General features: G+C 39.3%; 1 protein-coding gene across 1 annotated transcript in view; it reads left to right on the forward strand.

Moving 5' to 3' along the window:
* The window catches only part of cdh13 (cadherin 13, H-cadherin (heart)), a 345,689-nt gene extending 325,393 nt beyond the window's left edge, over positions 1 to 20,296 (forward strand). Inside the window, exons 14-15 of the mRNA XM_072385388.1 lie at positions 4,676 to 4,894; positions 18,792 to 20,296. Coding sequence (XP_072241489.1) covers positions 4,676 to 4,894; positions 18,792 to 18,799 — 227 coding nt within the window. The 3' untranslated portion in view covers positions 18,800 to 20,296. The remainder of the gene's footprint in view (positions 1 to 4,675; positions 4,895 to 18,791) is intronic.
* Positions 20,297 to 21,508: the final 1,212 nt, after the last annotated feature.

Below are 21,508 nucleotides of genomic sequence, written 5' to 3' on the forward strand. Positions count from 1 at the left end.
AACAACCAAGACACTGAATTAGTGCTGCATGACAGAAAGCTCTGTTTGTGTGTGTTTGAGCGACAGACAAGAGCTTAAAGCTTCCCAGAGGTATTAGCCATGACTGACAGCAGTAGAGGGAGGTACAGACACTCCTCAATCACCACCACTGGACAGGGCAGATATGGCCAGTATGAGGGGCTTACTCCCACTGATATGAACTGGCACGGTGCTCATCTCAGCTGTGTGTGCATGTGTGTCTGTGCTGGTGGTGCTGCCTGAAGAGTACAGCATTTCTTCCTGTTATACCTTCTAATACAAAGGTGTATGAGTTAGTTTTCAAATGCCAACCAGTGTAATTAGGATTCATTTACAGGTAGCAGTTATAGAATATGGTCTTCTGCCAAGGCCCACCTGAATTGAATGTTATCAGCCTATTAAATGACCATTATCGTTTATTATCAGTACAATAATCATGCATTAGATTGGACAAACTGTCCATATTGCTTTCCCAACTTGAAGCTCACCTAAAAAAACTGGTATTGCTTTTCTCTGTTAGTAATCTGCATGATGTATATGCAGAAAATGCATAAGTCTGGCAGTAGTAAAGGATTGTTCCTCTCCAGAGCAAGAGTTTTGTCTTTACACCAATTCTCTTTGCTGTATGTTTTGCTTCATTTCACCCACTATATCCTTGGTGTTGTCATGGAAGAAATTAAAGAGGCACTGTCGGTGAAGGTGATTTAGGAGGGACCTTGGAACAAGCATTTCTGGTTTATGGCGAAGAGAGACAGCAATAAGCAGAATGCCCACATATGCAAAGACAAAAACAAGCTCAAGGAACAGCCATTTACTGTAAAACAAGTCACTTATAATGGGAAAACCTGAAAAGACTGACTGGAAACAGAAATTCTAAACCAAAACTAAATTATACACATATATATATAAAACAGCACATTGTAAAGATCTTGTGATCTGAATCTGAGCAGCAAGGGTTCAGAGGGTTGCTGGTTTCAATCCCCAACATCCCAGTCAACATGTCAAAGTACTCTTGGGCAATGATACTGAACGTAGCATTGACCCACTTTTAAGTGGCTTTGGATAGAAATGTTTAAAGGGAAATTGTTCCACCTGACCTGCAATCCAGTCTTTTGGATGAAAGTACAGTAGTTGTCCTAAAACAAGTTGTTTTTCTCCTGCACAATGTGGCTTTTCTTGCTGTAATAAAATACTAAAAGGTGATATTGACCCAACTAAGAAGGGCAAATACGGGAGTTAGAGCTCAACCTTTCTTAACGTAGTGCCCTGAGGTTCTTCTTTTCCCTTCATGTGCTCTGCACTGGATCCAGACAAATACATGTATTGTATATTTAGTGTTTTCCAGGATTAGATGTTACACATCTTACAGGCTATGAGGAGCAAAGCAATTTAATGACGTGCAAGTGAAACTAAAAGGAGCTCCCAAAGCAATAGGCTGCATAAAGCCCCTAAATTGTGAAATTAAGCGTTTTTTTATTACGTAGATGACTTTAGTAAATGCGTTGATGCTTTGTGTATTTTGTTTTGACAGAAATTAATTAAATTAATCGTACCGTGACAGGCAAAGAGATAAGACATGACCTTTAGAACCAATTAAATTCAAAATGAATATCCCTTGTTCTCACCAAAAGGCATGAAAAATTGTAACCTACCCAAACTTTAGCAGCATGTCTGTCCTTGTTGGACAAGACTCGGGAGTCAAAGAAATAGGCTAACAAGCTAAAAGTCTAAAAAGAAGCAGACAGAAGGTATTTAGGAGTAGCAGCTCTCAGTCTCACTCGAGTTGATTGAAATAACAAGCTAAAAGAGAAAAAGATCTGTCTGAATACTATTTTTTTTTACAGTGCCTATTCTTTAGAATGACTGCTCTTCAAAATGTGCAGATGATGTTGAGCGAGTTTGTTTAAATGTAAGCTGGTATCAAAGTCATCATCTGAATGGTTGTCCAGGAAGGATCTCATCAGTTGTGCTGTAAGCCCAGAGGAGAAGTCAGAAATCAGTATGTTAGTCACCATCTGCACATCTCATAGCAATTATTTCTACCCAAATGAGTCTGAACACTATTTATGGATGTATGTAATTCATTATATAAAGTAGTTGTTCTGTTTAGTTGTTGGAAAAAGGGAATTTCAGCCGGAATTCGTGCAGCTCTCAGCTTCACGGCCTACTTTAGAGTAACTGATGTAAGACGGGGTTTGTTCACTTTCCAATTTACTACAGCCCTGATTGGAAGTATTTCATCTTTCAGTCTCACAACACCATCTGTGTCATGTTCATTATAATTCCTGCCGCCCTTTAATGCTCTGACTCCCTGTCACCAGGTCTCAACCTTCATTAATACTGAATTTTGATTTGGATATTTAACTACCAAAATCAACAAAACACCACTTTTCACTTAAGCTTGTGAAAATTATGCCAAAAAGCCCCCAAATCTTTTGGGATAACGTCAATATAAATCGTTTTTTCTTTAGGTTTCCACTAATCTTTATGTATTTTGAAGAGTAAAACCATCCACGACTAACTGATAAAGGCATCTGGTTTCATTTGTTTGAAATGAAAGCTGAAGGTGCCTATTCAATTCAATTCAGTTTTATTTATATAGCGCCAGATTACAACAATTGTGATCTCAAGGCACTTAAGTAATATAGTCCAATTCAAGCCAATTGGAATTCAATTAATTGTAATTATAATCCAATTAATTCATATGGAGCCAATTCAAAAATAATATCCGAGCTAAGGAAACCAACAGATTGGACCGAAACTTGTCTTCAGTCCAATCTCCCGTCCTGAGCCTGAGGGACTGTGGAAAGGAACGACTCCCTTTAACAGGAAGAAACCTCTGGCAGAACCAGAACCAGGAAGAAACCTCTGGCAGAACCAGAACCAGGAAGAAACCTCTGGCAGAACCAGAACCAGGAGGAAACCTCTGGCAGAACCAGACTCAGGAAGAAACCTCTGGCAGACTCAGGAAGAAACCTCTGGCAGAACCAGAACCAGGAAGGGTGTCCATCCGCCTCGACCAGCTGGGGTTTGAGAAGACAGAAAAGAGGGAAAAGAGGGGGGAAAAACACCATAACACCATTCAAAGGATACCTGCTGGAACAGGGAAACACAAGTTAATAACCACAATAATGTCACATGGACATAAAATCATTTGAGAAATTAAACAGGGGGAAAAAGAGAGCAAAGTGAGGAAAGGTGTGACAGATGAGGCCCCCCAGCAGTCTAAGCCTATAGCAGCTTGACTATTGTCACCTTTTATTTATTTGTGATTCAAAAATCAGCGTTTTAAGAAGCATTATTGAAAATCTGCATTCTCCAGTCTGGCATTTTCAGAATACAATGAGTCAAATTACTGGTTAATTTCACAATGAACTGTTTTTTTTAATTGGAAACAATGCTTAAAGTTACCTTTAGTGCGTTGGTGAGAGCACTCGCCTTCAGCATGAAGTCAACTGGCTCCACTGTTTGCTGTCATGTCTCTTGAGTAGTTTGAAAGTCTGATGCAACAACATGTAACAATCTTATTCAGATTCAGATTCAACTCTGTTGTCAATGTGCAGAGCGTAGGTGCAGAGCCAAGTGCAGTTAGCATCTAGCCAGAAGTGCAGAGTACAGAATTATTTACAGAAAGTGCAGTGGAAATCTTATAGGAAATAAATATCTATTGTAAATAAATGTATGTGCATTGTTCAGAGAGTGAATATATATGAGGTGTGCACATACAGTGAGTGCAGAATGCAGATTACATGTACTAAGAGCTGCATGGAGACAGTATTATGCTATTTAACTGGTGCCATTTTTTCTTTTTCTTTTCTGACAATTACCTGAGGTTCTCATTTACTCCAGCTTTGGAAAATAGGTGTTAATGTAGGATTTATTTGCAGACAATTTAGGGCAGAGAAGGGAGAAAAACAAGTCCATATATATATGTGCAATAAATGTCAAGAGGTGCTGGAATGAAATCCAGTCTGGGTTTTTACAGAAAGCAGCTCACAGCAGACCCGGAAATGCTCCAGCAGTCAAGTGATTGGACGAAACTTGAGGAAGAACTACAAGTCTCCATGAAAATGAAAACATGACAACAGAAGTTTAATTACAGGCAGCTTTAGCAAGAGCCTCGGGTAAAAGTTCTTATTTTCACCAGAATATGAATGAACTGTTCCCACATCTCACTTCTTATGCATTTGTGGCACAACTGACAGATTAATCACGAGTGGATTTCTGAATTCAGAGAGATTGATGAAGAATAACGGTGGCTTCTTGCTCCTGGGCTCCACACATGTTAACTGAAAAGCTAAACTGCTGAAATAATATGTCAAGAGTCCTACTTTTGGTTCCTTTGAATGCGACTGCATCGTTATCATTTCACACCATCTTTCTGGGAAACTCTATTACCCACAAAATATGTCATAATAAAAGTTTTAAGCATACTCTTAGCTTCAGTGTGGCTGCTTAGTTTAAATCCTATTTATCCTAATTGTTTAAGAACGAATGCTGCTGAAATAATATGTCAAGAGTCCTACTTTTGTGCGTGCCGGTTCCTTTGAACGCCACAGAGGAAATATGCGACTGTAAAATAGGAAAATAGGTGTTAATGTAGGATTCCCATCAATGTTATCGGTCAAACCTCCTTTTTTTTCTGTCTCTCCTACAGCAACACACTCCCAAATCATGCTTCTGCACAGTCTGCAGAAAGCCAACTACCAGCTCCCATTGCTCATCACCGACTCAGGGGTGCCCCCTTTGTCTAACAACACAGAGGTCAAAGTTCAAGTGTGCATCTGTAAGAAGCACAGGAAGTTCTGCAGCTCCGCCGACACCCACCGCACCAGCCTTCTTGTGCTGCTCGCAACACTCCTGTTCATCTTACTCTGTAAGTGTGATCACACTCACTTCACCCAGCTTCAGGGAGATTTTGAATCATGTTTTTGTGAGAAATTAAAGGAAATGAAATGCAAAACGGTGCAGATTTGTAATCTAATTAAATTTAAGAGCAAAAGGACGCTGAACTCAGAGAACAGTAGACTCCTGGTTGCAGAAGTTTGTGCAGTTTTCAGTTTTTTGATTACTTATTTATTTGCATATTTTGTAACAATACCCAAGGCACTCCCCAGGAAGTCCAACTCAAAATACCTCATTTAAGCCAAGCGATAGCATGAATAATTCAGCCTCTTCCATGTACAACACATATGTAATGGAGGACGTCCAACAGCTTTAAGAACCCCGGATTCTTTCTGTCTGGAGATGTTCTGTATGGTTCATAGTTGGACTCGTTGCACGCCGGAGGCTTTGTGCAGCAGGAGGAGTGGTGGTAGTGACTGGAGAGGAAGACACAGAGGAATGAGATGGAAGAAGAAAAGCTCTGACAGATTAAAGGAGAAGTTAGAAAGACATATTTCACCTTAGGCCTAAAAGTGATGTACTAATAAGTATTCCATCTTTGTTCTGCTAATTTGTGCTCGACTGTGAAATGCATCAACTGAAGATCATGTGACTAATCCCAACCATGTCTCCATTAGTTTTGTTCGGTTCTCTTTCCTCTCTTTGGTTTTTTGGTTTATTGATCTTAACATATTTTTCCTCTCTACCACAAATCTTCTCTCTATATAGCAATCAGCTCCACTCTACCCACAATCCTTTGTTTCCAAGCAGAACCTCTGCTTCTCATTTCCCCTTCTTCTTGGTATCTGTGGATCACATTGTCTAGCTGCCCCATTGAGCTTCCCTCTGGGTATGGATCAATTTGTCTTTGATGCATATCTTTCCTCCAAATGCTCATCACTGTCATATAGATATGCTGCATATAGAAATATTTAGCTTGAAGCTGCCCCTTCAAGGACCTTTGATAACACTTTGTTACCTGCAGTTTCTGTTAAAAGCTCCTGATTCACAGAATTCAGAGAAGTGAATTAAATAGTCGATGCATAGCAAGTAGTGGCATAAGCACAGTGCCGATGGATCATTAGTCACAGTTTTGGTGCCGCGTCAGCATTGGCGGAGGAGCAGCCACTTAACAGAAAGTTTTTATAGCAGGAATCCTGAGAGTTTCCCATCTGGAACTGGCAGTTAGCTTTTGAAGCTTTACCTTTTAGATATGATTTGTTATCTTGGGTTTCCATGGTAGCGGCTGCATGTGTCTGAACTGGAAAGTATAATAATTGGCAGACATACCAAGATGGCATTTTGTGCTGCGAACAACAGTATTTTTCATTACTTAACCATAAATAGTGTTGTGATAGAAGGTGGCATTCATTTATCAAACAGTGGCTCCAAATACCAGATTCTTGGCCTGCCTGTTCCTGCACCCATGAATGCATCCATTCATTTAGTCTGGGGCATGTTTGTGCAGCCAGAACAGAGGTAAAAGGGAGCAGAGTTAACTTAACATAGCTGAAGGTTAGAGTTTACGGAACGACAGAAAAACACAGGGCAATGGAGGTTCCACCAATTCAGGTGTAGGAGTTCCCTGCAGTCAGGCAGGAAGCTATGACTCCTGCTCATCACAGAGACCTGCGCTGGGGGACAGATAGAGGGGACTGATCGCAGCAGCGTATAGTCAGTGAGTCTGACAGAGAGGCAGAGAGGATCCTGTTCCAACTCCCTTATCTCCACGCTGAACTCTGACCCTGCAGGAGAGAGATGAGGCGAAGAGAAATGGAAAGAGCCGGAGGGAAAGGATAGGGTAAAAAGAAACAAGACGATAAATGTGTGGAGATTAAACTGTTTGGTTTTGTTCAGATTTACCCACCAGGCTTTGCACAGGCAGTATGCAAGGCCTGCAGTGTGTTCTTCTTGACTTCTCCGTCATCTTATCAGGCCGCTGCAGAGCTTGATGACGAGCTGATCGTTTGAATCAGGTGTGGTGGAGGAGGGAAACATGGAAAACATGCAGGGCAGTGGGTCATGAGGACCGGAGTTGAGAAACACTGACCTACACACAAAATACTGTGCCACCTGGGAACAATTAGAGGTCATTTGTGTTCCTATTTCCTCACATACATGCAAGCCCTCCATACCATCAGCACTAGTGCACCCACAGATCCTCGCAGATGCTGGCTTTTTCACTTTTTGCAAAAAAAAAGAGCCTGGATGGTCTTTTCCATCTTTGCCACACAGCCCCCGATGAAAGTCTTTCTGCCCAAATGAGATAAATGTATAGTAAATACCTTTATTGTCTTTATTTTCCAAGGTGGAATAAATGTTCACTTTCTGGAAATTGAGTTATGCATCTCTAATTTGTACACAGATAACAGAAAAAGTTTATGCTGGAAAAAGTTCTACAGTCGGTGTGTTTCATTTGCTTTAATCAATAATCTGCTTCTGGGAACTTGGTTTATGGTTATTTTAAGAGTGATTGTGGTTATCAAGGCCTCTTAATCAAACCTGTGATTCCTTCTCTAAATTTCATCAAGTGAACTTTTGCTGTTTTTTTTTTTAATCTTCTCAAAAATTTAGAAAAGACGTGACAATATGTTTAATGAAGGCTGTTACATTTCCAGCTATGCTGCTGCTGCTAGACTTGGGGCTGTGACATAGAACAACTTCTGGTTGTCATAATAGCACAGCATGCTTCTCTGATTTTTTTAGCAAGTTTGGTGAACAGCAGGTTGAAATAACACCTGTCACTAAATTAGTGTTTCGAATTAGAGAGCAAACAAATGCTGCTGCATTGATGCCTTTAACTCATTCTTTAAGACGTAATTCAGACCGGCAGGTTCTGATTTTTCTAGCACTGCAGCAGAAGTAGTTTTGATTCACTGTCAGATTTATTTGAACTGCAGGAGTTTAATTTATCACAGACACATGAAATTAAAGAAAAGCATTTTGATACTTGAGTAAAAACTAATGCCACCGATGAAGTTAAAATGTCTGAGTAAAAGAAAGAAAGATCAGGTGTTAGAGTGCCTGTTTTCCCTCAACATGTCAAAATGTTTCTGCGCGTGACACCGAGCCTCAAGTAGATTTTTCTTGTCATGATGGTTGTGTCATAGGCATCAGGGCGAGTAAAAGACATAACTGGAGCTTTTATGCTCACACTGTGAGCATCTTAGAGCAATTTAGAGTATCTCTCTAGTATCTTGAGTGTTTGTGTGTGGGGCTCATGTGAATAAGCGGAAAATGTCAGAAAAGGCCAGAAGAAAGACAGCATCAGTTCTGTACTCTATCAGACAAATCAATCAATGAATAAAATCAATAGAAAAACGCAAGAAAACTGCTTTTCGTGTGCATTGTCTGAAAGCAAAGCAAATTCCAATGATGTTTGGGTCGCTCTTTAGGTGAAGAACTGTACTGTTGCTGCAGCCAATGTGAGTCGGTCACACTTTTCCTCCCTTTCCGCTCCACATCGGCTCCATCGACTCCCTCAGCTGCTCTTATCTTAACAGCACCGCTGAAGGTGAAGCGACATTTGTGCCAGCTTTTTGTCTTAGCTTTAAGCCGTACAATGTTCCGCTGGGGTTACTTTTCAGGCCCTTAAATAATGTATAGAGCCACACAAAAAGAAGGGAAGGTGAGAGTGTGTTTGTGTGCAAACATGCTTTAGAGACCTTTATCTGACAGATAAATCCCAAGACTTTGCTGTACTCTCCTACACTCCAAGCCCTTCATTTAAGACCACAAATTTCCACAGATATACCCCCTAAACACCCTATGGGAAGTGTATATACACACTTATAGAGACTGAGATGAAGTTGGGAATGATTTCAGTATTATTCTAAAGTCCAGTTGGCAGGAAATGCATAAAGGTGTATAACAAAAACAGACAGATTCAGGGTGTTAGCCAGAGATAAGCCTCTCTAACAAAGGGCTGTTAACAGGTGTTTTCACAGGCTAAAGATACGAAAAGCTACTGCAGAAGGAGTCCTTATTTTAGAGGTAATTACAGGAACTGAAGTCTCAGTTAAGGCAGTATTACAGCTCACAGGTGGCAAATCTGCTCAGATCATCCTGCCCTCTATCAGTTCACTCGTGAACTTGGCACCTCCACAATGCTTGCACTCCCATACTTGCATCTCTCTTTACCAGCCACCCTATCCTTCCAGACTTTACCTTTAAATTGCTCCTTTACTCCCTTAGAGCTGGATTTTTCATTACTGACCGAAACTTGGCTTCGACCCGGAGAGTCTTCTTCTTTTTCAGAATTTCTTCCCCCTGACTGTTGATTTCTCGGCTTTCCCCAAACCACAGGCAAAGGTGGATAGATAGCTGCAGTATTTAAATGCGATTGCCGCTGTCGTCTCCTCCAGCTTCGAAGTGCAGCTTTTGGAACTGAACCGTCCACCAAAATGCATAATGGATTTTTAACTGTTTCATGCTTAGATATGATCAGGTTTTAATTGCTGGTGATTTTAACATCCATGTTTATTGTAAGTCTGGATCAGTAGGAAAAGACTTCTTCGCTCTTTTCTGACTCTTTTAATCTCACTCAGTGTGACCCAACTCACAAAAAAGGACGCCCTCGATCTGCTGCTGTCATATGGTCAGGACTTTGAAATCAAAGCATTTCGGATCAGTTCCCTGTCATGTTTAATATTTTGGTGTGTAGCACAGGATTAAACAGCGAGACCTGAGTGGCGTTTGCGCACCTTTGCTCCGAACTACACGTTGAAGAGCAAGTTAATCTTTTAATATGCTCTGGCATCCTTGATTCTGTTGCTCCACACAGCCCTGGTTGAATCAAACCACCCGCACTCTCAGAGAAAGTAAAAAACTGACAAATTGGTGACTTTAAGGATGTTTATCAGAAAAGCTTTTCTGTCTGACATGATTTCTAGTAATTCTTATAAGCCCTGAGTTCTTTTTAATGTTTTAACTCTGTTGTTAATCCCTGCGATACTGTTCCTGTGGAGGCTTCTTCTATTCATGATAACATTTTTGAATACTTTGTTGATAAAATCTCTGCTTTAAAGTCTCTACATTCACAGTCTGTTTTAGATCAGTCTCTATCTCTTAAATGTTTCGCTGTGACTTTTTCTATTTTAGCTAAAGTAGTGTATTATTTAAGACTTTATAATTCCCCACAAGATATCCTCCCCTCTCATCTTTTTAAGGAAACTCTTCGCATTATTGGGCCTGCTATTCTACTTTTATTAGATGCTTCATTGTCAAAAAGAACAACCTTGACCCAAATGTTCCATCTTTTTATGACCAAGATTTTGGAAAAGGTTGCTTTTAATCAGTTTAAGACCTTTTTAGACACTTGTGGTGTCTGTGAAGAGTTCCCTTCTGGATTTCCAACACAGCACATTCAATCCTCTGCTGTTTTAGTTCTTGTTGGTCATGTTGTTGGTCTGAAAGAGTCAAAATCATTTGTCAGAGCGGTCTTTTAACCGATCCATTGGGCAATAATCCTTTTCATCAGCCCTATGTGTACCTCAAGGGTCCATTTAGGGTCCATTTACTCTTTTTTCATTATATATCCTACCTTTAAGATTGATTTTCAGGAAGTACGACATTTCCTTTTGTTGTTATGCTGATGACATCCAAATGTATTTCTCTATTAAATTGGATGTCGCCGTCCCACTGCAGCCTCGGTTTAACTGTCCACAGGACGTCTAAGACTGGGTCTTTTTTGTTGGGGTGTCTCTTTGTTTTATCTTGTTTTTAGTCCATTTTATTGTAGTTATTTCACTGATTGGTGGTATTTTTCTTTCCTTTTCTTAAAACAAACTTATAAAACACTTTGGTCAAACTTGTTATTATCAATTGATAATGAATTGTTGTTCAAAACAAACATAATTAAATAAGGGATAATGATGCAAGGCAAGAGGCAGTGGGGCAGCATGTAAATAAGTGTTTTTTACACTTGCAGATGGGATTGACATCTCTGGACTGGACTTATTATGGTGTTAGTCAGCCTGAATGCATGTGAATTTAGCTTGTATGAGTCCGTCTTTTACACCGTCACACATGCAAACCAAATATCTTCCTACATTTGCACACATTTAGCCTGCATTTGCTCAGCTGAGGAGGGTCAACATATTCAAGGTACCAGCTAAAATCTTTTCTTCCCAGGATTACAGTGTTCAGTAGCCAAATTATCTCCTGCACTGCAGAAAATCTTCCCTGTTTTTCTGTGTTTTCTCCATTAATACTATAATTTGGAGAATAAAGGCGAGAGAATTGAAGGGCGGAGTACAAACAACCATTTACTATTGAATACAACAAATAACTCCTAGACACCACTAATTTACCTCCACCTTCCTGGGATTTTTGTCCATACTGTTCTTCTCCTCTGATCCCCTGCTTTACTTTGACAGCCACTTTCCTCTCCCTTCTCCAGCTCTACGCTAATCCCCTCACAGCTAGAGAGACCGAATGTTTAGGGGCTTATTTACTCTTGTAAAAATATGACTTCTTCTCATCTCTCTGTGAAGAAACCTTAAGCCAGAGTGATGTGTACAACCGAAGTGTTGTTTTTTCCTGCAGATCACACTGTGGGGGGGCTGTGATCTTTGAAATAACCCTAAATAAATGTTTTAAAGACAAAAGGCTACAAGTAACTGAGCTTAATTGTACTATAATAAATATTTAGAGGTCTTTATTAGTCATTAACAAAATCACAGTGAGATTTTTTAGCACTGTGTCGTCCTTTTAATCCAATTTCTGAATATATTTTCATTTTTATGTAACCTGTATATGGTAACATATGAAGTAATTGCCTTAAAAATGTGTGAATGATCAGTTAAACTTTGACAAGTCACGCTTTGGGGCTTCATAAATTGTTTACTTCTTGCATCAGACTGCATTCATGTTTTACTCAAGTATTATAAATTATGTGTTGCTACATTTGTTGATACAGCAGCAGTTACAGAGACATGCCTTGACTTTTCAGTTCAAAGTGTGAGGTTGATAGAGATATAAGGCTGGAAATATTTAAAAGCCAGATAAGGAAATGCGAATGTCAACCCCATATATTTAATTTCCACATGCAAGTTGTTGAATCGGGCTTTTCTTACATCTGATTTTCAAAGCTGAGCAGAAGTATTGCAATGTCTAATTCTGGTGGTTCCAATACTTTAAGTGGCCAAAAATGACACCTCAATGACATGGAGACTTTGTTGTTTGGAGAGTCCTGTTAGTTTCTGCTGTTGCCATATCAACAATTGTACGACAACAGCTCCACATAATATTTATAATTCTGGTCTTGCTTTATTTTGATGATGCCCAAATCTTTTAGTATAAAGCATTAAGTGCAGTTCACAGCCTCAAATCCCACACATTCAACACTTATTCTTTGAGCAGCTTGTTTTCATAACAGCAACAGAGCAGAAATGGTGTTTTCATTTAATACACAAACTGTTTTCATATGTCAGTCAATAATTGTGTTTTTTTATCGCTCCACAAGCTGCGAGGACATGATTATTTTCCCACATCTTTATTCATATGTAAAATATGAGTCTTTATCATTCAGAACAGGGATGTCCAAAGTCGGTCCTTGAGGGTTTTAGACGTTTCCCTGCTTCAACTCACCTGATTCAGATGAAATGGATCTCTTCAAAAGATTGTTCAGTTCTGCAGCAGCCTGCTAATGATGCATTGATCTGAATCAGGTGTGTTGGAGCAGAGAAACACCTAAAGACCTGCAGGACAGCGGCCCTCGAGGACCGGATATGGACGTGTCTGATTTAGAATGAAGCTACCACACATAGAGCCATAAAGAGAATAAAATAGAAAATAAAAATGCAATGAATGGCTATTGTTGGCACATGGAGGTCATGAATAAAATCCACGTTTCATTCCGATCTTCAGGAATGTAAGAAGCACATGATTAGAAAAATAAAATAGTATTTTACCTCTTCTCTTTTCTAGTGTTTCTTTGCAAATGTGTAGAATCTGACTTTTGTTAAGAAATAATAGTCTAACAACTAATGAACTGAACCTAATCAAAGGCTCACTCTCTTGAGAAAAGCTACAGTTGGTAATTGCTGGGGAGTTTTTTGTGTAAAAATAGGCTTGTGGCTTTTATATTCATCAGTATTTGCCTAATTGTTGATGTGAAAAAAATGAAATCATTATCTTGAGCATCAGAACAAGTTTGCATGGGTCTACTTTATGAAGCCTGATAATTAAGTGAAGGTTATTTGGAAATTTAGAATAGAATATATTGACTTTAATATAAAATACTTGAATATAAAGTAGTGGAGTACAATCACCTCGCCTACATTAACAGTTTTTTTAATCAGTAGCATCCTATATATGCAAAGCCTACGCATAATGCCTTTATTCAGATGCTATACCAGATTTCCAACAACTCTTACAAATAATGATACAACATAAATGCTGTCCTGCCTGGAAGTTCAGACAAGCCGTCTGCTGTCTACAGGTGTCTTCATATAGACCGGCAGAACTGCTAATGATGCAGGAGGCTGCACCTGCACTGCCTTTAGAGTGAACTCGAACTCATTTAAGTGTGAGATTAAGGTGAAGATGATGTTCTCAAACTCTCTAAATGAAAAATGAATAAGGTCTGGCCATGGGGAAGGAGGATAACATTTGAAACGAAAAGATCTTTTTAAAATAAAAAGAGCAGCTTAAAATCAATTTGAAATAACAGCATGTCCAAAAATATTATGGTTTTATGGTTTGTGGGTTTTGTTTTGTTCAAGGGGAACTTAGCTTTTTGTATTCTAGTTTATTCTTTGTGCTTTAGCCTGCTAGTTTTTCATGTTATGTTCAGTTCAGTTTTATTTATTTACCACCGAATCACAGCAGATGTCATCTCAAGGTACTTCAATTACGCAGTCCAGCTGAAGCCGAAAGTAATCCTATTCATTATAAATCATAAATTAAATCAAATCGATTTAATTTAAAGCCAAATTAGTCCAATTCATACAAAAAAGTTGCGTATCTAAGAAAACGAACAGATTGCAAAAATGATATCGTCAAATGTAAATGGAGAGAAAAGATAGCAGAGTAAAGAAAGAAAGGTGCATCATGGGAGGTGGAGGAGCATCCAAACTGACAGCTGGTTCCACAGAGAGGGGCCCGATAGCTGAAGGGTCTTCCTCATATTCTGCTTTTAGAAACTCTGGGAACTACAAATAAAGCTAAATAAGTCAGACGATAAAACCTTTCTGAATGTGATGCAGCTTGGTCACTGAGAGCTTTATATTTGAGGAGAGGAGTTTCGAATTCTGCTCTGCCATCAGAACTCATCAGAACTCATCAGAACTCTCTCTACAACAACAAATTGCTGACTTTATCACCATAAGTCCTTATTTTAGAGTCATCATATCTTTAACTCTGTATTAAATATTCTGTTCATGTCTTTCTTGAGTTTGTATTCCATGTATGCACCGTTTAGTTTCCAGTTACTTTCAGTATTTTAGGCTCCCCCGTACCCGTCCTCAGCCCTAAATGTCAGTGTTTTTTCATACCTGCTCACTCAACTCATCCAGCGTGTTGTTGCTCTCCGGTTTTCTCCGGATATTTGAAGGTTCGTCGTTGTTGTCACCCCCATGATGATCCTTACCTGTTTCCTCTTCATTTAGTTCGTCTGTTTGGAGTTTAGCGTCTTGTTAGTAACTGGATTTCTTGCTCTGCGGTGGCTATAGTTTGGCTTTGTTGACTTTAAAAAGGAAAATATGTCACTATTTTACAACCTTCATTATCAAACTAACATTTCTTTGCTAACATTTGAGTTAAAAGCCCTGATGACACTTTCTAAATCTCTTTGCATATCTCTTATGTATCTGAACCCTACAGCCATCTGTTTTTATTTATTATTCAGCTGGTTTTCAAAGTCAATCTGTGACTGAATAGATCAATTAAGTGACTTTAGAAGATTTTATACATTGAGAGTTGAACTGAAATCTTTTCAGTTTGCCTATTTGGCCACAAATTCAATTAATACCAAATGTGTGGCTAACTCATTCATCATTGAACTCTGGGCTGGTTTAGGTTTATTAACTTCCATCATATTCTGTATTAGCCTGACAGACTGACTTTCTCTGTTCTTAATGATTCTTCTTCATGCTGCAGTGCTTCTGTTTTTGTCTTGTCGCTGTGACATACCTGGACTAATCAACTGTCACCCTCCTCTCTTCTCAGCAATTAGGAAGGCAGGGAAACGGTTACTGTTCCCTCCAGTGTCCTGATTTTTCCTAGCCTCCTGCAGCTTTTTAAATTGACATTTTACGCATTAAGATTGAGCCTTTAGCCTGAGATTTGAAATAAATGGAGACGGTAAAATAAGTCAACATCAGTAAGTCTGTTTGATATTCTATCAGGTCATTTATATCCATGGTGAAAGAAGGTGTGAGTCTAGATGAATTTCTTTATTTTTGTGGAACTGTGAAGTAAAAATAGGTTCACTTTCTGGCACAGTGAGCTGTTTTTCATGTGGTTTTGGAATAGGAAGGTGACAGGGAAGGACAAGAGCTTGCATTGTACAATGTATATTTATATATATGGGACCTTTTCCAAGCATCCAACAGATGTAAGGGCATTTTGCTGGGATGAATGTCACACTTATACCTTTCATTTGCAAGCATGCATCTCTGTGTCTGTCTGTGCTTTATACAGATGAACAGTCTTGGTAATGAATGTGAATACAGAAGCCGTGTAATGTTGCAGGAAACTTACAAACCTTCCTCTTTGAGTTTCTGTGGTAGCTCATTTGATACTGTGGTGATTCTGCTTGTTGTAACATTAGGTGACTAATTCATTACCAAGCTCACCTCAGGTAAAGTAATTATATTCTGTTTCTCCCTCCTACTTCATTCTGTCTCATTCTCCTGCTCTATCTGCTGCTGGCCTATAAGTTCACAGCCTGTGTCTGCATTGAAGCTGAGCTGAATTGATTCAGCAATGTATTTTAATGTCAAGGATTTGACTTTTTGGCCAGAGGGGGAGAATCGCCTCTTTTATATGCAGTTCTTCCTGTGCGGTGAAATGTTGCTGCCAGCAATTCTCATTAGATTTGCAAAAAGCCAATATCTGAGTCTAAAGTTCCTTTGAGTGTCTCGCACTTTTTATTTCCTCTTTTGGGGAGACTCTTAAGCCCGGGCGTTATGAAAAGAGGTACTCCAAGAAAAATGACAATCTGCTCCACCCATTCCATGCCCACAGCCCCATTACATATTCACTTCCATTCAGGCACGCTTCGATCGTTGCAGAATGTTTCAAGTCCATTTCGTTTCACGGTGTCTGGGAGAATTATGGCTCACATTCCTCAAGACCGCTTCCTAATCTCATAGAGCAAAGGAGAGGGAGAGGCAGCGATGAGGGAAGATAAAGACAGCAAAATAACTGAGAGACATATTGGCGTGTCAACAGTCAAACTGACTGATGCTGACTGCCAGCTTATGAAACAAAGAAAACAAGAGCTGTGGCCATAAAGGTGGGAGCAGCACTGCTCCCACTCGTCGGCTCCCAAAAGAAAAGGAAACAAAACAAAAAGCCACAGCAAATGTTTTAGGAAGATACAATAGCTATGACAAATTACCACCTCCAAATGTGTTGTTTTACATGAAATGTTGCTGCATGCATTTTGCAAGATTAGCAGTAAAAGACAGGGTTTATAGGTAAGCCTATTAAATAAGGCTAAATGCTTCGCTTACACCTGATCCGTTTGTCTGAGTAACCACTGCCTCTGTGTGCTCTGGTGCTTCACTGGGACCCACTCGACAGTTCAATACTCCACCATGAGGTAGTCACACCATTAACAATCTATAGCAATATGCATGTAAAGGTGCGGCCTGTTCAGGCTTGGTTAAGAGCACTTTTACCAACACACAGGAAGCTGCTCCACGGCTGCATGTTGCCAATTATTGTTGTTCTGTGAAGCCAGCTGCACCACAAAAAGAGGTCAGAAAGGAGGAATCTTCAAGCAGAAGATTCATCTTTTAAACTAAACTTCACACTGCCTTTTATTTAATTTTCATTTGGTCATTTTTTTACTTATTTAGCTCAACTTGTGCATCATTTTATTCCCCGTAAAGTACAGCATTTGGTTAATATTTGGAAAACATTGTGACGAAGCAGAATTTTGAACAGAAATGTTTGCAACCGACTCAGAAGATCCTGGATGTCCAGAAATGACACTTCGAACTTATCCTGCCGAGGATATTTTAGCACTACTACATGTTTCTACTATCTTCACATGTCATTTTCACACAATCCAAACTGTTAATCAGCAGCTCAGCTTGTAAAGATCGCAGTAATGTGCATCTAGTTTCATTTAGCACTCAGCCAACCATCCATATCGAGAGAAATGACGAACAGAAAGTTACAAACTATAATTAAATGTAGTCTGTCGCATTTTGTAAATCTAGATATCATGTTGTTTCGCATATCTTTGCATTTATAAAGCAAAGTTGTGTTTTTTTAATTGTATTCCAGCAGGATGGAATGTTTTTTATCTATTTCAGCCCTGACCTGATAGTCATGTTGTCAAACAGTATTAATTTAACGCTTTATAAAATCATGTATTCTGTTTTTTCTACATGTGATTCAAAGTCTCTCCCGCTCACTTCATACAGAAGCAGCATTTTGTTAAGTGTAAGAATAGACATGTTCACTGTTGTTCCACTCCTTCTTTTAATAGTCTAATCAGCATATTCACACATCAGACTCTGCTAATTTCCATTTAAGAACGTTTCTCATGAAGCAGCACTCAAAAAGGGCATCATAGGAGTGTTATAAAAACCCTAAAAGAAAAGAGTTATTTGTTATTTCAGTTAGTTTGATGTTTCTAACTTTGAATTCAATTGAATAAAGCATAGATTTCTTTATGTTGTGCCTTGGTAGGTAAACACGTGAAGCTTCTAGCTCCTATCTAGAGTAAAGCTAAGTGACATTTCCCCCACTGCATTGCTCCTGCTTTCTTCTTATGTGCAGAACATAATAATAAGCCTAATACAACAATCCTGCTTTCAAGTCTTATTATAGAACAGACCAAAGAGAGAAAAAAAAGGAAAGAAGCTGAGCAAAATGGCAGGAATGAGGGTATGTGTTGAATGCTCAGCCGTCTCCAAACATGTCAGAAATCGAGGGCAGACCAGAAAGATATGGCTGACAGAGGCAATCCATAAACTCTCACATTTCATTCTGCAGCATGTGTGTGTGCTCACGGTGTGTATTTACCTGACTGTGTGGACCTGCCTCACATTTCTGCTTTTTCCAAGCACTTCTACCACAGTCACATCACCTCACTGCATCCAGTGTTAGGCCATCATACATACATCTGTGTCACTGGGGGGGAAGCATAAGTCCAAACCTAACCTTAGATGATTAGTGCTTTTCTCAGAGATGACACTGTTTGAGGAATAAATCAGAGGTTCATTTGCTGGAAAACCTTCTAACTCCATATGTTTAAGAGTCGTCCTCCATGAACAAAACTCTTTTAAAATCAATTATTTTAAAATCGAGTATTTAATTAATCTAAACCAGCAGCCACTCCAGACCCTGTCACTTATTGCCATGATAATTCAAAAGCTTGATATCCTTCTCTGCGCTCTAACTTTGAAGAGAGCTAATCAACCGTATTGATTGTCTTGTCCTGGAAGCTGAAGAAGGTGCAGGCTGACTTTCACATTTAAGCCAATTCCATCGTTGCTACTGCCTGAAAGCGAACAAGTTCTCTGTGCTGTCCCAAATCTTTAATGATGTGATACCGTCACCTGTCCTGTGTAACTGATTGCAGTTGATTTGCTCAGTGATGACCTTGACTCTACAGTATCTCCTGTATTTTCCCCCTTTCTTCTGCTCTGTCTCTTTTCTCTTCTCCCCCCCATCTGTCCTCCTTCTGTCTCTTCTTCTTCCACCAGGCCTGTAGATTCTGCTGAAACCTCCCATAGTCCTTTTTTGCAACACTGAAAAGCAACGACTTTCCTCCCCACGCGACCCAGGCTTATGAGAGAAGAAAAAGAAGAAGAAGCAGCAGCAGGAAGAAGAAGTCTTCTCACTACGAAATCAAACTCGCAAAAATACACATAAGCTCCACCGGCACAGCTACTGTGCAACACCTCTCTGTAATTTTTGACTTCTTGTGCATCTTCCTGCCATCTTTCGTGTCATCTTAATTTTTCCTGACTTTACTCTCATGTGTATAAAACTCCCACATTTCATCCACCACTGGTTGTTCCATTAACTTTTCCTTGTTTCATTCTGGCACCTCTGTGCACTGGCAGGTAAATACTGAGTGTTAGAAGTGTCAGGCCAACATGCCTCATATGTAGGAGATACTTTAAAAGAAATGTATATCATAATTGTAACAAAACAGAAGATAAAATCCGGATTCATATCAAACCGCAGCATAAAACTCCAGTCTGTCCTTCCCAAAACCATTTTCATAACTACCTCTTTTTACCTCTGCTTCATCCTCTTTTTCAACCCCCATGCATAGACATCGCCCCACTATATATGAGCTTCTCCTTAGATGTCCATCTATCGACCTCTCGCTGTCTCTTGCTGGGCCATGGGAACGCCGTAAAGGTTGAGCTACTGTCCTGGTCGGGGAAGAGCATTGACTTTTTGACGTATTCTTTTGTTTTCTCGTCACAGACTGTGTTTAATCTTGTTTCCCTCTTTAAGCGGAGCGAGCAGGGCCTGTTTTCTTTGTCTGCAGTGGTTGTGGTCTTTTAGGACAAGGTGGTAGCCATAAGCCTTCAAAGTCAGAAACTCTGGAGTTGTTTCTTCGATTTGCTTCTGTTTTTATTGCATTAGTTGTCATGGAGTGGAAAACAGTATGTCTTTATAGTAACGGTGTCAACCTTAAAAAAAAAAGTATTATTATATAAATATTTTATTTTTTACCATTGTATAAATATACAGTATTGATTAACTTATGTACTTGGATCGCAAGTCCTTTGGTCAACCACACAGTGAGTAAATTTTAAAAAGAGGAAAACTTTTTTTCTGTGAATTTTAGGTACTATTTCTAATGCTATTGATGTGTTCACTATTTTATTGTAACATTTCTTGTTCTGTTTTGTTCGTTTGTTTTCACATTGAAATAAGAAGGCTTGTTTTGTCGACTGCTTTTGTGTTGAGGTTTGATTTTTATCTCCCGTCAGTTCTGCCCCCCCCCCCCCCCCCACCCCCCCCGGTTCTCTGTCCATCCGTCATTTCAAGTCACAAGAAGTTGTGTAAGAAGAAAAAAAGGCTGTGGATTTGGTGAATAGTTTTGCTTTTTTTCTCTTGCGCTCATCTAAAGAACTTGGTGTGTGTGGGATGGTTTGGAAGACCACTTTAAAGAAAAGATGACATTTTGAATGAGTTACGTCTGTCTTTTGCACTAATTTAATAAAGCCGTTACTGAAAATTCCCAAAAGGCTGTTTCACAGACTGTGTGTATCATTAATGGAAGGTGTGTGCATGAATCATACGTGTATGTATGTGTTTTTATGTTGAGACTTAAAAAAATAAGATGGATATGACTCGAATTGGATATTAGTTTGTTAGAAACAGTGTTTAAACTTTCTTTGAAAGATAAAAGATCACAGAAAACATCTGAAACATCAATGGTATCATTGAAGCTGAAAACAATAGCTGCAAACTTACAACATGGACTCCAAAGGGCTGTTTTTCTCCCACAGAAGACCCTCCAGAACTCCTCAAAATGCCTTGTTTGTTGCTCAAGTTCTTCCTCGTTGACTTAATGACATCACCATGACGACTGATTGCTAATACCTGGCTGGCGGCCAGTTTTGCAAACCTCAAACAGTCAGGTGACCAGTTGGAGCAGTCTTGGCCTTTCGGGAGGGTAACCTTAAAGGGACAGGAACTTAAACGCATTGTTTCAGACATAAGGGGACGAGAGCTGTTTCAGAATGAGGAAAAAGTGTGTTTTTGTGCACAATAAAGCATGTAAACGTATTCTGGTGGACCTCGAACATAAAATGATGAATCTTTAAAATCAGCATAGTATGGGCTCTTTAAAGGCTCCTTAAGCAGTACTTTTACTTACTCAGTTTTGATTAATGAGTTCAGCTGCCTCAGTAAAAAATTTAAAGAGAAAGAATAAGAGAATAAGCAAGAGAGACGATAAAAAAGGCAGCATGAGGCAGCACAAAATACCTTTCTGTCACTCTGTCCTTATTTCAAGTAGGTGCCAAGGAAATTAAGTTTGTCCAGAAAGATCAAAAGGGGTTAAAAGGAAACGTCGATACCAACAACAGCCATTTTATTTTGGTTTGAGTCTCATTTGACATCCTCAAATCAAACTCTTCTGTTTTATTTATTCATGGCTTCAATTTTCTTTAATGATCTTTCTGGCAAGACAGAAATACAACCAAGTATGTGAAGTACTGAGTTCATTTGGATGTCAACTCCCTTCACTGGCAACTGTCAGCGTTGATTACGCTAAGCTCATCAGAACTCCCCTCACTTTTCAGTGTTGTTTTGATGAAGAGCAAGTCTCTGCTGTTTTATTTCTTGCTTTCCAATTGAAATTAGCATATATAGGCTGAAACTCTGCTAATGCGCTGGAATCTGTGATCTCACATTTGGACATTTATGGAAAAGAATACGTCTGAGTCGAGCC

The sequence above is a fragment of the Leuresthes tenuis genome, unplaced genomic scaffold, assembly GCF_036924035.1.
Source record: "Leuresthes tenuis unplaced genomic scaffold, fLeuTen1.0.hap1 SCAF_5, whole genome shotgun sequence".
NCBI classification, from domain to species: Eukaryota; Metazoa; Chordata; class Actinopteri; order Atheriniformes; family Atherinopsidae; genus Leuresthes; species Leuresthes tenuis.